At 48.7% G+C, this 13,513-nt stretch overlaps 2 protein-coding genes and 1 long non-coding RNA gene across 3 annotated transcripts; 1 reads left to right on the forward strand and 2 right to left on the reverse strand.

Annotated features, from left to right (window-relative positions):
* Positions 1-3,768, forward strand: LOC124691926 (lipoxygenase 2.3, chloroplastic-like). Its single transcript, XM_047225213.1, has 6 exons — positions 1-687; positions 810-1,075; positions 1,177-1,414; positions 1,500-1,823; positions 1,909-1,994; positions 2,163-3,768. Exons 1-6 carry the CDS (start codon positions 348-350, stop codon positions 3,594-3,596), a joined length of 2,688 nt encoding a protein of 895 aa, XP_047081169.1. The 5' UTR covers positions 1-347; the 3' UTR covers positions 3,597-3,768.
* Positions 3,769-4,306: 538 nt separating this feature from the next.
* LOC124686701 lies at positions 4,307-5,673 on the reverse strand. The gene is made up of 3 exons (XR_006997912.1): positions 5,648-5,673; positions 4,568-4,733; positions 4,307-4,491 (listed from the first exon to the last, which is right to left on the reverse strand). It is a non-coding gene; the product is annotated as an uncharacterized LOC124686701 (long non-coding RNA).
* LOC124689872 (protein STRUBBELIG-RECEPTOR FAMILY 8-like) lies at positions 4,454-11,050 on the reverse strand. Its single transcript, XM_047223330.1, has 12 exons — positions 10,966-11,050; positions 10,248-10,395; positions 10,078-10,149; positions 9,907-9,972; positions 9,732-9,803; positions 7,510-7,585; positions 6,793-7,064; positions 6,448-6,589; positions 5,872-6,011; positions 5,648-5,804; positions 4,568-4,733; positions 4,454-4,491 (listed from the first exon to the last, which is right to left on the reverse strand). Exons 1-12 carry the CDS (start codon positions 11,048-11,050, stop codon positions 4,454-4,456), a joined length of 1,434 nt encoding a protein of 477 aa, XP_047079286.1.
* Positions 11,051-13,513: the final 2,463 nt, after the last annotated feature.

Raw genomic sequence — 13,513 nt, forward strand, 5'->3', positions numbered from 1 at the left:
GCAAAATAGATAGAGCTAGGCACACAACCAATCACCATGTCGCAAACTTCGTACCCACAGACCCCATGACGGTGTACTACATTCGCACGTGAAACATGACGCCCTGAAGCATCCACAGATTGGTTTTATAACTAGCACTATATACTCAACGAAATACGCAACCCGGACGCAGAGCACCTAGGAGTGCCGAGAGTGAGAGAGGAAGAGACCAGCACCGGCCTCCCAATTTTCATCATTAAGTTTCTGTTGTGCTGGTATAGTTGTATGCTCTTCTGCTGATAAATCACCAAAGCAGGGAAGTACGTAGTGGTCGAAGCTCAATCTATAGCATCCCGACCGGCCCAGCCATGATCCGTCTGAAGCAGCCTCTGCTGCTCTCGGCACAGAGCGGCAATGTTGCCTCGCCTCTTTTCGCCGCTGCGGCAGCAGCCAGCAGCCAGCAGATCAGGCGAGCCTCCAGCAAAGCCGGCGGCCGGGTCAGGACACGCAGGATTAGCTGCGCGTCGACCGATGAGGCCATGGGCGTCTCGACGTCCGTGGCAACCAAGGAGAGGAACCTTACAGTGACGGCCATTGTGACCGCCCAGAAGCCAACCTCCATGTATGTCTCCCGCGGCCTCGACGACCTCCAGGACCTCTTCGGCAAGACGCTGCTCCTGGAGCTCGTCAGCTCCGAGCTCGACCCCAGTGAGTTCCTCTCTCTAAAATTTCTCTGGTCTCACAACTGTGCATCTGCATGGATGCACACGTCTTGGATTTGTTTCCACATGGCTAAGGCAAGTTTGTTTTCTTTCCTTTTGGGTGTGAAGGCACGGGAAGGGAGAGGGAGAAAGTGAAGGGGTTCGCGCACATGACGCTGAAAGAAGGGACGTACGAGGCCAAGATGTCGGTGCCGGAGTCATTCGGGCCGGTGGGCGCGGTGATGGTGGAGAACGAGCACCACAGGGAGTTGTTCATCAAGAACATCAAGCTCATCACCGGCGGCGACGAGAGCACCGCCATCACCTTCGACGCCGCCTCCTGGGTGCACTCCAAGTTCGACAACCCCGAACCTCGGGTGTTCTTCACCATCAAGGTAATTAAGCAAGGCACGCGTACAGCTACAATAGCACTCTCCAAGGATGCATGGACACCGTCCGGAGGAATTAACCATGTGTTGGCACATATATGTTGCAGTCATACCTGCCATCACAGACGCCGCCAGGGATTGAAGCGCTCAGGAAGAAGGAGCTAGAGACGTTGCGAGGCGACGGGCAAGGCGAGCGCAAGTTTCACGAGCGCATCTACGACTACGACACCTACAATGACCTTGGCGACCCTGACAAGAACATCGACCATAGACGCCCCGTGATCGGCGGCAAGGAACACCCCTACCCTCGCCGATGCCGCACCGGTCGCCCCAAGACACTCATCGGTGCGCACATCATAGTCCGTCATATCAATTGATTGAATTAATCAAGAATGAAATGTAGTAATAGAATTAATGTTTAAAAATGCAGACTCGGAGACAGAGAAGAGAAGCTCACCGGTGTATGTGCCACGTGACGAGCAGTTTTCAGACATTAAAGGGCAGACATTCAGCGCGACGACACTACGGTCGGGGTTGCATGCCATCCTGCCGGCACTGTCGCCACTGCTCAACAACTCACGTTGCTTCCCGCACTTCCCAGCCATCGACGCCCTGTACAGCGATGGCATCCCACTCCCCGTCAATGCCAGCACCTCCTTCAACATAATCAACGATGTCATTCCCCGAGTCGTCCAGATGATCGAGGACACCACCGACCACGTCCTCCGCTTCGAGGTTCCCCACATGGTCGAGAGTGAGCACTACCACCCTCGCCGCCGCCTGCTGGAGCCCGTGCACAAGCAATGACTGATCACCACATATGTGACATCGCTTTGCAGGGGACAGGTTCTCATGGTTCAGAGATGAGGAGTTCGCGAGGCAGACGCTCGCAGGGCTCAACCCTATCTGCATCCGCCTCCTCACGGTAACTAATTAGCTAGCATCAATTAACTATGGGTTTGAAAACACCCTCTAAGATGCATGAAATGCAGTAGAAAAAATGTAATAAAAACATGTGATGCAGTAAAAAATCATTCAAAGGTAATCCTCCTACGCTTTTAATCAGTTTGATTAACGAGAGACCATCGTGCAGGAATTCCCCATAGTGAGCAAGCTCGACCCTGAGGTGTATGGCCCTCCGGAGTCGGCGCTAACCAAGGAGCTCCTAGAGATGATGATGAACGGTCTCATGACAGTGGAGGAGGCGCTGGAGAAGAAGCGGTTGTTCATGCTGGACTACCACGACGTGTTCCTGCCGTACGTGCACAAGGTGCGCGAGCTGCCGGACAGGACGCTGTACGGGTCCCGCACCATCTTCTTCCTCGGCAAAGAGGGGACGCTGATGCCACTAGCCATCGAGTTGACGCGGCCGCAGTCGCCGACCAAGCCGCAGTGGAAGCGCGCCTTTACGCACGGGCCCGACGCCACTGAGTCGTGGCTGTGGAAGCTGGCCAAGGCGCACGTGCTCACCCACGACACTGGCTATCACCAGCTCGTCAGCCACTGGCTGCGCACGCACGCCAGCGTCGAGCCATACATCATCGCCACCAACCGGCAGCTCAGCCGGATGCACCCGGTGCACCGTCTCTTGCACCCGCACTTCCGCTACACCATGGAGATCAACGCGCTGGCCAGGGAGGCTCTAATCAACGCCGACGGCATCATAGAGGAGGCCTTCTGGCCAGGTAGGTACTCCATCGAGCTCTGCTCTGTCGCCTATGACGCAACCTGGCAGTTCAACACGGAGGCTCTGCCGGAGGACCTCATCAGCCGGGGACTTGCCGTACGCCAGGACGATGGTGAGCTTGAACTCACCATCAAGGACTACCCGTACGGCAACGACGGGCTCCTGATCTGGAACTGTATCAAGCAGTGGGCATCCGACTACATAACTTTCTACTACAAGTCTGATGAGGATGTCACCGGCGATCAGGAGCTTCAGGCTTGGTGGGAGGAGGTGCGCACCAAGGGGCACGCGGACAAGAAGGATGAGCCGTGGTGGCCGGTGTGCGACTCGAAGGACAACCTCACCCAGATTCTGAGCATCATCATGTGGGTCACGTCTGGCCACCATGCCGCCGTCAACTTTGGGCAGTACCATTTCGGCGGGTACTTCCCAAACCGCCCTACTGTGGTGCGGAAGAACATCCCGGTGGAGGAGAACCGGGACGACGAGATGAAGAAATTCATGGCCAGGCCGGAGGAGGTTCTGCTGCAAAGCCTCCCCTCACAAATGCAGGCCATCAAGGTGATGGCAACTCTGGACATTCTCTCCTCACACTCGCCAGATGAGGAGTACATGGGAGAGTACGCCGAGCCAGCGTGGTTGGCCGAGCCCATTGTGAAGGCGGCATTCGAGAAGTTCAGCGGCAGGCTCAAAGAGGTGGAGGGTGCCATCGACGAGCGCAACAACAACCCAGAGAACAAGAACAGGTGCGGCGCTGGCATCGTGCCATACGAGCTGCTCAAACCATTCTCAGAGCCAGGGGTCACTGGGAGGGGCATACCTAACAGCATCTCCATCTGATCTCGGCTCCAGGATTAAGGGATAGGATTGTATTTCTGTGTGTAGGATTGGGAATAAGATGTACACAATGTAGGCACCCATATTGCTCCCGACGTGACACGGGCCGGGTGAGGGTATCTACTACTAGTGTGTTTCCGCTACTAGAATGCCATGAATTAATACGTAATTAAGGCTATTTGAACTGTCAGCTAATGGAATTGGTTGCAAAGAACAAAAGACTAGATGGTTAGTTTTATCGGCTGTAACATTACTGCTCACTTAAGAAAGAGTGGGCATCGCCGTGTATTTATGTACAGACAATATCATATCGTATCACTTGGAGCATATATTCATCTAAAAAAATCACAAGACATGTGAACCGAGCAGCATTGTAAGGTCAGGACCAGGCCAGAGCAGTTCTGTGTTGGGAGGCAGTGCCAATTGGCTAACGGGCAGCTTGTCCACACAATTTCAAGACAGGAAAACGAGCATATAGACAGGACTACAGAAGTGGGGAATGGGCATACGTGGATCCGACAGTTGGAATCAGTATACTTACAAAAAGGGCGCTCCAAGCAACATCACATGCTTGCACCAACTTTCTAACAGCACACAAGATACTACTAGCCATGCTTGCACCAACTTTCTACCAGAATGAACAAGAGAGCGAGTTTATTTTGGTTACTTACTCCACATGGTCAAGCACCGCAGGGTTGTCTTCTGTGGTCAGTGCGTCTCAGCTCAGCAGCTTTGGGTGTCACCAATTTGCATTGCGGAAAATTTGAGAAGAGCCGCAACGCTTCAGATACTCCAAGTTACGTTGAGAACACAAAGTAGCATGATATGTGATGCCATTCGAGGAGAAGAGCAGATCTTCGTCAGCGGGCGATGAAGCTCTCAGTTGCAGCCTGACTGACTGATCAGACAATCAAATTAAGACTAAAGACATGAAGAGTATAACAAGAACGAAGCAGCACTTTCAAGTGAGATACCAGTGGACGATGGCTCAAAATATGGCCGGGTTGTTATAAAAGAGGGGTCCTGAGCATCAGCCTCCAATTGATGTGCTGCATTGGTCTTTTGAAGGCCTGTTGACTGGACAAGCTTTACTAATTTGTCTGTTATAACTCTAATTGGTGGGCGTAAATCTGGTGATTCCTGAATTGAAGAAATAACATAAATAATATTCAAAACATGGATGTGTGATCACCTAATATATTATTATGTAACAAAAAAAAATCGAACCATGCAGGAGAACTGCATGTGAAATATATAGAAGAAAGAAAGGCCAAAAGAAAGGCCAGAGTACATGACCAAAAATTACAAAGGGCACGGACACGAGTACCCTGAATAACCAAACAGAGAAAAGGAAGAAAAAAGACTGAACTAAAAACAGACTGAAATAGATGTAGCCTGCAGCCCATGACTCCGACCCAAACGACCATGAGGAACAGATGTGAGTGAATTTAAGTCACTTCAGTCGCCCATAACCTAGCAGCAGTATTGATGATAAGATATTTGCAAAGGTCTTAAACTCATAACTAAACATGTACAAACCCATGTCTCTCAATGAATTCAGTCTATTCGTCTCCATATTTTGCTGTCAATCTACGTATTATGTAACAATTGAGCTGTCAGTTCTCCGCTGAATGTAAATATCTTTTTTTCTTTTTGTGCCGTTTGGTTCAAGTTCGGAAACTTTGTAAACTTTTAAGGCTGTGTGCAACGATTCGATGCAGAAACCAAGAGCCAATACACTATTCCTTTAATTAAAAGAAAACGTACTGCTCGCAGAAATTTTTCCTGAAAATCCAGTTGGAGAATGCAGTGAACATTAGGATATTGCTGTGGCTCTGAACATTTTGAGCATTTCACATAGCAGCATGGGCAGTGTTTCAGTTGTTACCCAATAGCTATCAGCAAGGTTAAGAAACTACAACCTCCGTTCGGAAATAAGTGACTCAACTTTGTCTAGATACGGATGTGTCCGTATCAAGACAAAGCTGAGTCACTTATTTCTGAACACAGGGAGTAGAAAACAATGTGTACCAGAAAAGAGAATAGAGAACTACCTTGATGCAAAGCAAGATGATGTTGCCCAATGCAGAAATAGCTATAGGTGGCATGTGGCCACATATTCTTGGATCAGTTATTCCCTCCAGAGAATCAAGGTTATGGAGATGAGGAGAGGCCCAATCAACTAGAAACTGCTCATTCTGCCTTCTTGAACTGAAGAAAACAGATTCCTTTAGTAAACCAGACTGCTAGTATGGCACAAGTGTGTGTGATCACATACCTGTCAAAAGCTTTTTGTCCAGTCAAAAGCACAAGCAATATCACACCAAAACTGTAAATATCAGCTTTTATGATTTCTGTTCCCGAACCATTAGCCTCAGGGGCAGCATAGCCTTTAGCACCACTGAGAGCTTCTGAATCCTGCTTTCCAAGTGGGGTATTGTCAATAGACAATGAATCTAGTTTATTTTATAAAGTGCAGTATATCATTCAAATTGGATAGCATCAGATTTTTCCACCTTATTGTTTATATTTGGAGGGAGCATGGGTAGTTTAACGATTTTCAATTTTTTGGAGGGGTGCTCTCTGATTTAAGCAAACACTGTCGCAAAACATCAGAATTACCACATTGTACATATGTGAGTGCCCGATAATCTAGCTACACACAGAATGAGAAAAAATCTAATCTGGAAAAGAGCAGTTCTAATTATTCATTTCTAATGCATCTATCCCTGTCTCAAATTCGAATCCCAGATAGTTCAAGTGTCCTTGAATTGATAAAGTAAATGTTAACTGCATCACCATTCTTTCTTACAAAATAATCATAGAGTAGCAATACTATCCTTGGAACACTCACCATTCTTGTGGCGCTGACAAAATGGCTGAACTTTCCTAACCCACAGTGACTTAGGTAGGGCATGAGCTGAGCATCAAGCAAAATATTTGTAGCTTTAATATTTCCATGGGTAACTGGAGGAGAGCACATAAAATGCAAGTATCTGCAGGGATAAAAACATAGTTATAAAATATCTGGGAAATCCAATTCCAGTATAGAAGTCTAAAGAAGTTGGCAGCACTCAACTAAACAATAAGAACGAAGCTATTAAGGTTACAAGATGGGTGTAATCCATTATTCTGCAGAACTTCGTATAAAACTGATTAGAGGATTGGTGTGAATCCAGTCCAGACAAACTCCACTTACTCCAAAGCATAGGCAACTCCAAGAGCAATCTTCATCCGAGCTTTCCATGACAAAGCCCTCGATCTTGTGGCTGATGAAAACAGAAGATCATCAAGGGAGCCATTTTCTGCATACTCATATAGAAGAGCACAATGTCCAAACTCCACACAATATCCCACGAGCGAAGATATATTGGGGTGCTTTAATCTGGACATATTCCATAGAATGTCCATGAGCTCATCTTGTTCTGATAATGACAAATCTATCATGTTGATCTTCTTTATAGCCAGGAGCTGTGCATACAACAAGAAACGCATGAAATATAAATTGGAGATAAAAATAATGGCTCGTATAAATTTGATACCTTCTCTATTATTTTAGAGAAGATGCCTTAGCTATTTAGGAAAATGTCAATTTAATTTTAACACTGAAAATATTCACATTTTTTGAAAGTGGCATGTGAGAACAAGAATGTCCTTCCCTGCACATTGAACTGTAAATCTTATTAAGACATCGAGAATAAGTATTGCTACGGCCCTCAATACGGCAAGACGTTATGCCATACCGACAAGGAAAGTATTCAATCTAGTATAGTCAATAAACCAGATAAAGAACAAGTCAACTGTCAGGGTTCTAAAATAGAAGTATAGAAATTAGATTTGAGAACCTATTCCAGAATAACACATTAGCAATATAGAAAGGTATAATGACCCACTTGTTATGATAACAGTATCATACCTGACCATCAGGAAAATCACCTCTGTAAACTCGGCCAGTAATACCTTCACCGATAAGACATTCTTCATTGAAGTTCCTGGTAGCCACCAAAATGTCGACTGCCAGAAATTGCTTTGCAGGTACAAGGGTTTTGGATGTCTTGGCCAGACTTTTCCTTTTGGAAACTCTTCCAGGGTTAATGCTATTATTATTACTAGAGGAAGTATCACGACCCATCATAAGAGAACTCCAAGAGTACAGGACCTCATTTGCTTTAGGGACTGCAAAATGGCGTAGTATAAATTTCAATGATGTGAATTAATACAAGTATCTCCCAATAAAACATTATAATGCAACATGCAAGGATTAAAGCAAAAGTAAGCAGATGAATTTGATGTATCCCTTCGTCAATGAGCGTTGATATTAAAGGGTTTAGTGTTTCTGATGACTCTCAAGTTCACAGTTACCAGTCCTAGATTCACAGTGAGTAATAACAAGAGCCAAAATAGATATAAAAAATATGTATGTCCAATTGACCATCAACTAGCATAAATTGGTATGAAGTTGTAGTAAATTGCCCATTGCTACCTCCTTCCAAAGTGGCTGGTAAAGACTTGGTATTGTCGGCAGTGCTCTTCGGGTCACATGTACAACCTTTCCAGCTTTTCAGAATCAACCCAACAATGAAGAGTATAAAAATTGTACAAGTGATGGTAGCTATTGCAGCTGCTGTCACTCGAGAGTGTGACTTCGCATGGTGGCTAGAACTGTGCAGAGAAGTGTAGCCAACAGAAGGCTGTGGAGGTTTTGCTCTGTGCTTTAAATTCTGCTTGACTGCTGGTGAAGGTGGAGATGGAGGTGGAGGTGGAGGTGGAGATGGAGATGGAGGTCGAGGCTGATGCGGGGATGGAGGTGAATGTGTTGTCCTAGTAAATGAGGACGGTGATCGTTTGAAACCTGGTTGAAAATGGTTTCCGTCAATCCTGGAATATTAACCAGAAGGTTAATCACATAATGTACTAGATATGAAGTCAACACGTGTAGATATGCACACAAGATCCTCTGGAGGAACAGAAAGGGGCAATGTAGAACATAATTCAGTACCTCAGCTCAGGAATGAACTCAAAAGTTCCAGGCACATAACCACTGAAGTGATTATTCTCAATGTTGCTGCAAGCAATAGATGAACATTAGCATTGACAGATAATATGGAAAATCAAATATGCCTGCAGTCCAGTAAAATTTTCTTACAGTGCTACCAGTGGAAGGTCTGCTAACAAAATCACAGATCCCGTGAAGTCGTTATGCTGTAAATAACTGTAAAAGCAGGCAAAGAAACTTATAATTAACAACTTCCTGCAGCTATGTGCACTGTGCATGACATAGAAGGCACATAGTTATTACAGATAGTGAAGGTTGTTCAACGAACTAAATGATCTTGGTAAGTCGCCGCCGAACGAGTTGGATGATAAGTCCCTGAAAGCAGCAAGGGGACAAATATGAGGTGAAGTTACAGACAGATCAGAATATTAAAAGATCTGCGACTAACAGAAACTGGTTAGAACAATACTGGACCAGAGCAGGATAAAAATCAAAAGAAATACTTTTGTATCAAAATGTGTGCATGTTTGTGGGAGGTGGGGGTTGTATTGCAATTAAAAAAATGTGTTGTTTGTTAACATAGAAATGAGCTGAAAGATTGTTTTAGAACAAATCAGTGAACAAAATAACTGCAAGAAGTTCACACCAACTTGAAGTGCACAAAACCATTACATGTGACAATCCCATACTACATCTGATGATTCATCGAGTAATACTCCCTCCATACTATGAAGGTTGTCTAAGATTTGCCAAAATTTGGATGTATCTAGTCTAGATACATCCAAATTTTGGCAAATCTTAGACAACCTTCATGGGACAGGGGGGGGGGGAGTATAATAAATGCAGATGTTTCAGGGCAAAGATATGTGCACATCGTGCTGCAAACAGCGTGTTGCAGGTCAGAGTGCGATAAAATAACTCATTTCTTTCACAAGAGAGATATATGTTTGAAAAGTAATCAAGATATGGGAACCTTACATTGTTACTAAGCTTTTCATGTTAACGAATACATCACCAATTATTCCAGAGAGATTATTATAGCTGAGATTCCTGCAATCGAGATTACAGATCAATCATTGATTCAGCAACCAGATTTTGAGTAGAGGCTAGGGAATGCTCCAGTTGCGAAAAAATCAACTCACATATATTTAAGGGAGTGCAAATATGGCAATGATGGTGGTACAGTTCCCTCAAACTTGTTGGCTGCCAAATTTCTGCAAGAGACCAGACCGTACCAGTCGTATCACTCATATTTCATACTTAAATACACTTAGCCAAACTTAAAGAGTATAAGTAGAAGAGGCAAGAAGAATGTACAAGTATTCCACATTTGGGGGCAAAGTGGGCGGGATTTCACCAGCGATGTTGTTGAAGCTCACATCACTATCATCGTGATGCATCAAAGCACCATAAACAGAAACTTGTGTCAAAAATTGCAGAATGACAGCCAGTAAGCAGATACCACAAATTTTGTAACAATAAGCTTACAGCTCTTTCAAAGAGTGGAGTTTGAGCAGTTCTGGGCCAAGCCACCCTCCGACCCCGAGCCCACTAATGTTTCTGCAAGGAAGTAACAAAACAGGAAAAATATAATAAATGCTTCTATAAGTTTGCAGGCAAAACTGACCGGCAAGTTAAGAATTAAATGAGAAAATTACATAGCCACGACACATGAGTCCTTGCAAAAGACCCCCCGCCACGATCCAAGTTCCCCGTCTCCTCCACAGGGGTCACCACCCATGAATGTCCACCCAGAAAGCTGCCATGGCGATTCCAGTGTGCGATATAATTCCCACATCCCGATCGCTGTACAGTAACCAAAGAACAGTAACAAAACAAACAGTGAACCTGTTAGAACCTACAGCTTACAAATTTGTGAGCAGGAAGAGACATACACAGACAACAGGATGGCATCAGACAGAGCCATTGCACAAAGGGAAGTACTTCAGAAACACAAAAATCATGCACACTCGTATATATTATATGGCACTACATAGGCACAGCAATCGTTGTGGCAAGGGTCAGAAGTAAGGCATGCTATTTCCAGGTGCTAGCACACACATGTGACCATCAAGCAACCATATCCAGTGACCACAGATCTAAATGTAAGTGCGAGCGCGTACAGACACAAGCAGAAGCGCGCGCAAGGCAGAGTTGCACGCGCGCACACCAATCCATGAGCGCAGGCAAGCTCCCTCACTGCGATACAAACAAGCCCAGCGTGTGCGTAGTACTGAACAGAGAGAAATCGACCAGAACCACGCGCGCGCTCACAAAATCCACGAAGAGGAGGTCCGCGCGTAATATGCACGCGCAGAGTAGAGGAACCACGGAGTGAGAGCTCGATCACCACATGCCGTGGGTGAGCAAACGTACCATCGGAGGGGTCGGTGAAACACGCGGCGGAGGAGAGCGCGGCCCAGAGCACCACCGCGGCGAGAAGATGACGCGCCGCGGCCATCCCGACCCCCACGCGCGCCCCAAATCCGCGCCGGTTCCGGCGAAGCCCCTCCCGAATCGAGCAAACCGAGCACGAACCAGAGGATCCTACCGCGCCGCGGAGCAAAGGATGTTCTAGAAGCTTCAGGAGATCCGGGAGCGGGGACGCCGCTGGAGCGAATTCCTTCCCCCAAATCCGCGCCGATTCCCGCGGGGTCGCGGCCGGATCGAGCAATGCGGGCGCGAATCGGAGACGCCGGAGATCGGGGCGAGTCGAATCGCCGGAGGTGGACTGCGAAACTGCGGGGATTAGGGTGCTTGGGTAGCGAGGGTTTAGGGTTTTGGAATGGTCCGGAAGGTTCTGTGTTTGGGAGGGAAGAGGAAAATAGAGGAGCCGGGCCCGGGGAGCGAGGAAGAAGAGAGAGGCTGTCACGCGAGCGGCCAGATTGGGATGGCTTTGAGGCGGTGGAGGGGATTGGGCGGGAAGGGATTTGGGGAGGAGCAAGAGCATCACCAGCCAGCAACCGAATAAAGTGAGTTTAGTCTCCCGAAAAATAAATTGCTAGCAGATTTAGCGATGGCGCAGAACAGAAACCGAAAACGTGAATCGAACTCGCTGAAATCACCGGGACGCTTAATATCGCCGGTGGAGGGTTTTTGGTCGCCGACTCTTCCTAGGCGACGACCGCCGCCACCTCGATGGTCACCGCCTCGGAGGTGCTCCCGCGGGCTAGAGGCGGCCCGGCGGTGGCGTCGTCATCGTCGTCGCGCGGGGGCAGCGCCGGCAACGGGGGGCACCTCCGCTTCTCCTTCCGCAGCCTCCTCCGCGCGCGCTTGCACGTACGTCATCATCTCCGGCCACTTCCAGCCGGCCCGCTTCCACGCGCCGTCGGAGCGCCTCTGCCTGGCGCGCTCCGGCGACGCCCGTACACCCGGCGGACTCCGAGTTGACCTTCCGCCGCCGGATCGGCCACCTCCCCTACCCACACGCCTTGCACGCGCCATTCCGGACGGAGGGGTGCTGGCCGAAGTGGCGGAGCAGCGTCGGAGAGGCCGGAATCTCTCGTCGGAGCGGAGGCAGGCGGCGGCGGCAGGAGAGGAGCGGTGGAGTGGGGTAGGGTTTACGAACCGAACTCCCTCTGCGAACCCTTTTAATAGGGGCCGTGCGGGGAGTTTCTCGGGCCCCTGAACTCCATATTCGGTCGGCCCATGTATTCGGTCTCTGTTATGCGCGTGTTTCAGCCCGAACCCGTAAATCCGCCGGAAAAGTTCAGTTCCGGCGGGATTTACGGGCTCTGTTAGAGATACTCTAAGAGCATCTTCAGTCGCGTCCCCAAGCGGCGTCGGATTGAGCGTTTGGTGGACGTGTTTTGTTCGTGCCGCGTTTGGGGGACGTCGCTTCCCAGCCGCGTCCCCCAAACGCCCTCCCCAAAACATAAAAATTAATTTTAATAGATAGAAGAAAACTCTTTACTAATATTCAAATCGGTGCAACATAAACAAATTACATGTAAAAGCTTCGAAAAAACATAATTAAATTACATATAAATTTTTGTAAACTATTTCTTCTTCTTCTTTGATGGCCCCGCCTCGTCGTCCTCATCACGGTGGCGCTTCCTGCTCGTCACCTCTTCCGAAGAGGCGGTGTCGGTCGACGCGTCGGAGGAACTTGTGTCCTCCTCGTCGACGGTGCTCGCCGGCTGCACCTTGGCCTTCGCTTTCGCGTCCGCCTCCGCCTTCACACGGGCCACCGCCGCCGTCGCCTCCTCAGACCCTTCCTCCTCTGCCTCCTCCTCCACGGCCTGCCATTCCTCTGCGTTGTCCAGTGGCGGCGGGGAATCATCGCCGCTGCGTGGCGTCCGTACTTTGTCCCACCAATGGCGCCATCCTCGGGAGGCTTGCCCTCGCCGGAGGTGTCGATGGAAGCCCAAAGATGTAGCTCATCGCGAGGAGAAGTTTGGATGAATGGCGGTCGGTTGAAGATCCGAAAGCGCCTACGTACGGGTCTTATTGAGCGCGGATGAACGGCGGCGCAGAAGTCGAAGAGAGCGGCGGTTGCTCTTCCGAGGAGTTCGCGCTCCATTCCGGCGGTTGTCGCGTCGGTCGACGCGGTTGCCAATGCGACGGTTCCCCTTCCCGCAACTCGCACCGTCACTACGTAGGCGGTAGTTGAGCGTCCGAGCCGCTGACGCGTCGGGCCCGTGCCTCCTCGCCTCTCATTTCGTTGTGTCCGGCATGCCCGGAGCGTCCCCTGTGTAGCGGGGACGGGCTCGGGGCGCCGGACACCGTATTGGACCGCACCGGGCAAAAAGGGCCTTTGGGGCGCGCGGTTGGGAACATTTTTTTGTCCTTGTTCACCTTGAATCTGCTCTATCTTCATTTTATCGGGTGCGCGTCAGCGCTCCCGATGGGAGTAGTCCCCGAGTCTAGGTGCGGATGCTCACAGTTCGCGCGTAGACTCAAGTTGTACTACTCGAATATTTTC

Source organism: Lolium rigidum, chromosome 2 (genome assembly GCF_022539505.1).
Source record: "Lolium rigidum isolate FL_2022 chromosome 2, APGP_CSIRO_Lrig_0.1, whole genome shotgun sequence".
In the NCBI taxonomy this organism is placed as follows: Eukaryota; Viridiplantae; Streptophyta; class Magnoliopsida; order Poales; family Poaceae; genus Lolium; species Lolium rigidum.

What these genes read in the sequence shown, in the direction of transcription:
- LOC124691926 (XM_047225213.1), top strand. Translation starts at nt 348, where the DNA reads ATGATCCGTCTGAAGCAGCCTCTGCTGCTCTCGGCACAGAGCGGCAAT. An exon ending in GGGTGTTCTTCACCATCAAG is followed by an intron (nt 1,076 to 1,176) that starts GTAATTAAGCAA and finishes TATATGTTGCAG; the next exon opens with TCATACCTGCCATCACAGAC. An exon ending in TCGCCCCAAGACACTCATCG is followed by an intron (nt 1,415 to 1,499) that starts GTGCGCACATCA and finishes TTAAAAATGCAG; the next exon opens with ACTCGGAGACAGAGAAGAGA.
- LOC124689872 (XM_047223330.1), bottom strand. Translation starts at nt 11,050, where the DNA reads ATGGCCGCGGCGCGTCATCTTCTCGCCGCGGTGGTGCTCTGGGCCGCG. An exon ending in TTTCACCGACCCCTCCGATG is followed by an intron (nt 10,396 to 10,965) that starts GTACGTTTGCTC and finishes GTTACTGTACAG; the next exon opens with CGATCGGGATGTGGGAATTA. An exon ending in TCATCTTGCTTTGCATCAAG is followed by an intron (nt 4,734 to 5,647) that starts GTAGTTCTCTAT and finishes TCTTCAATTCAG; the next exon opens with GAATCACCAGATTTACGCCC.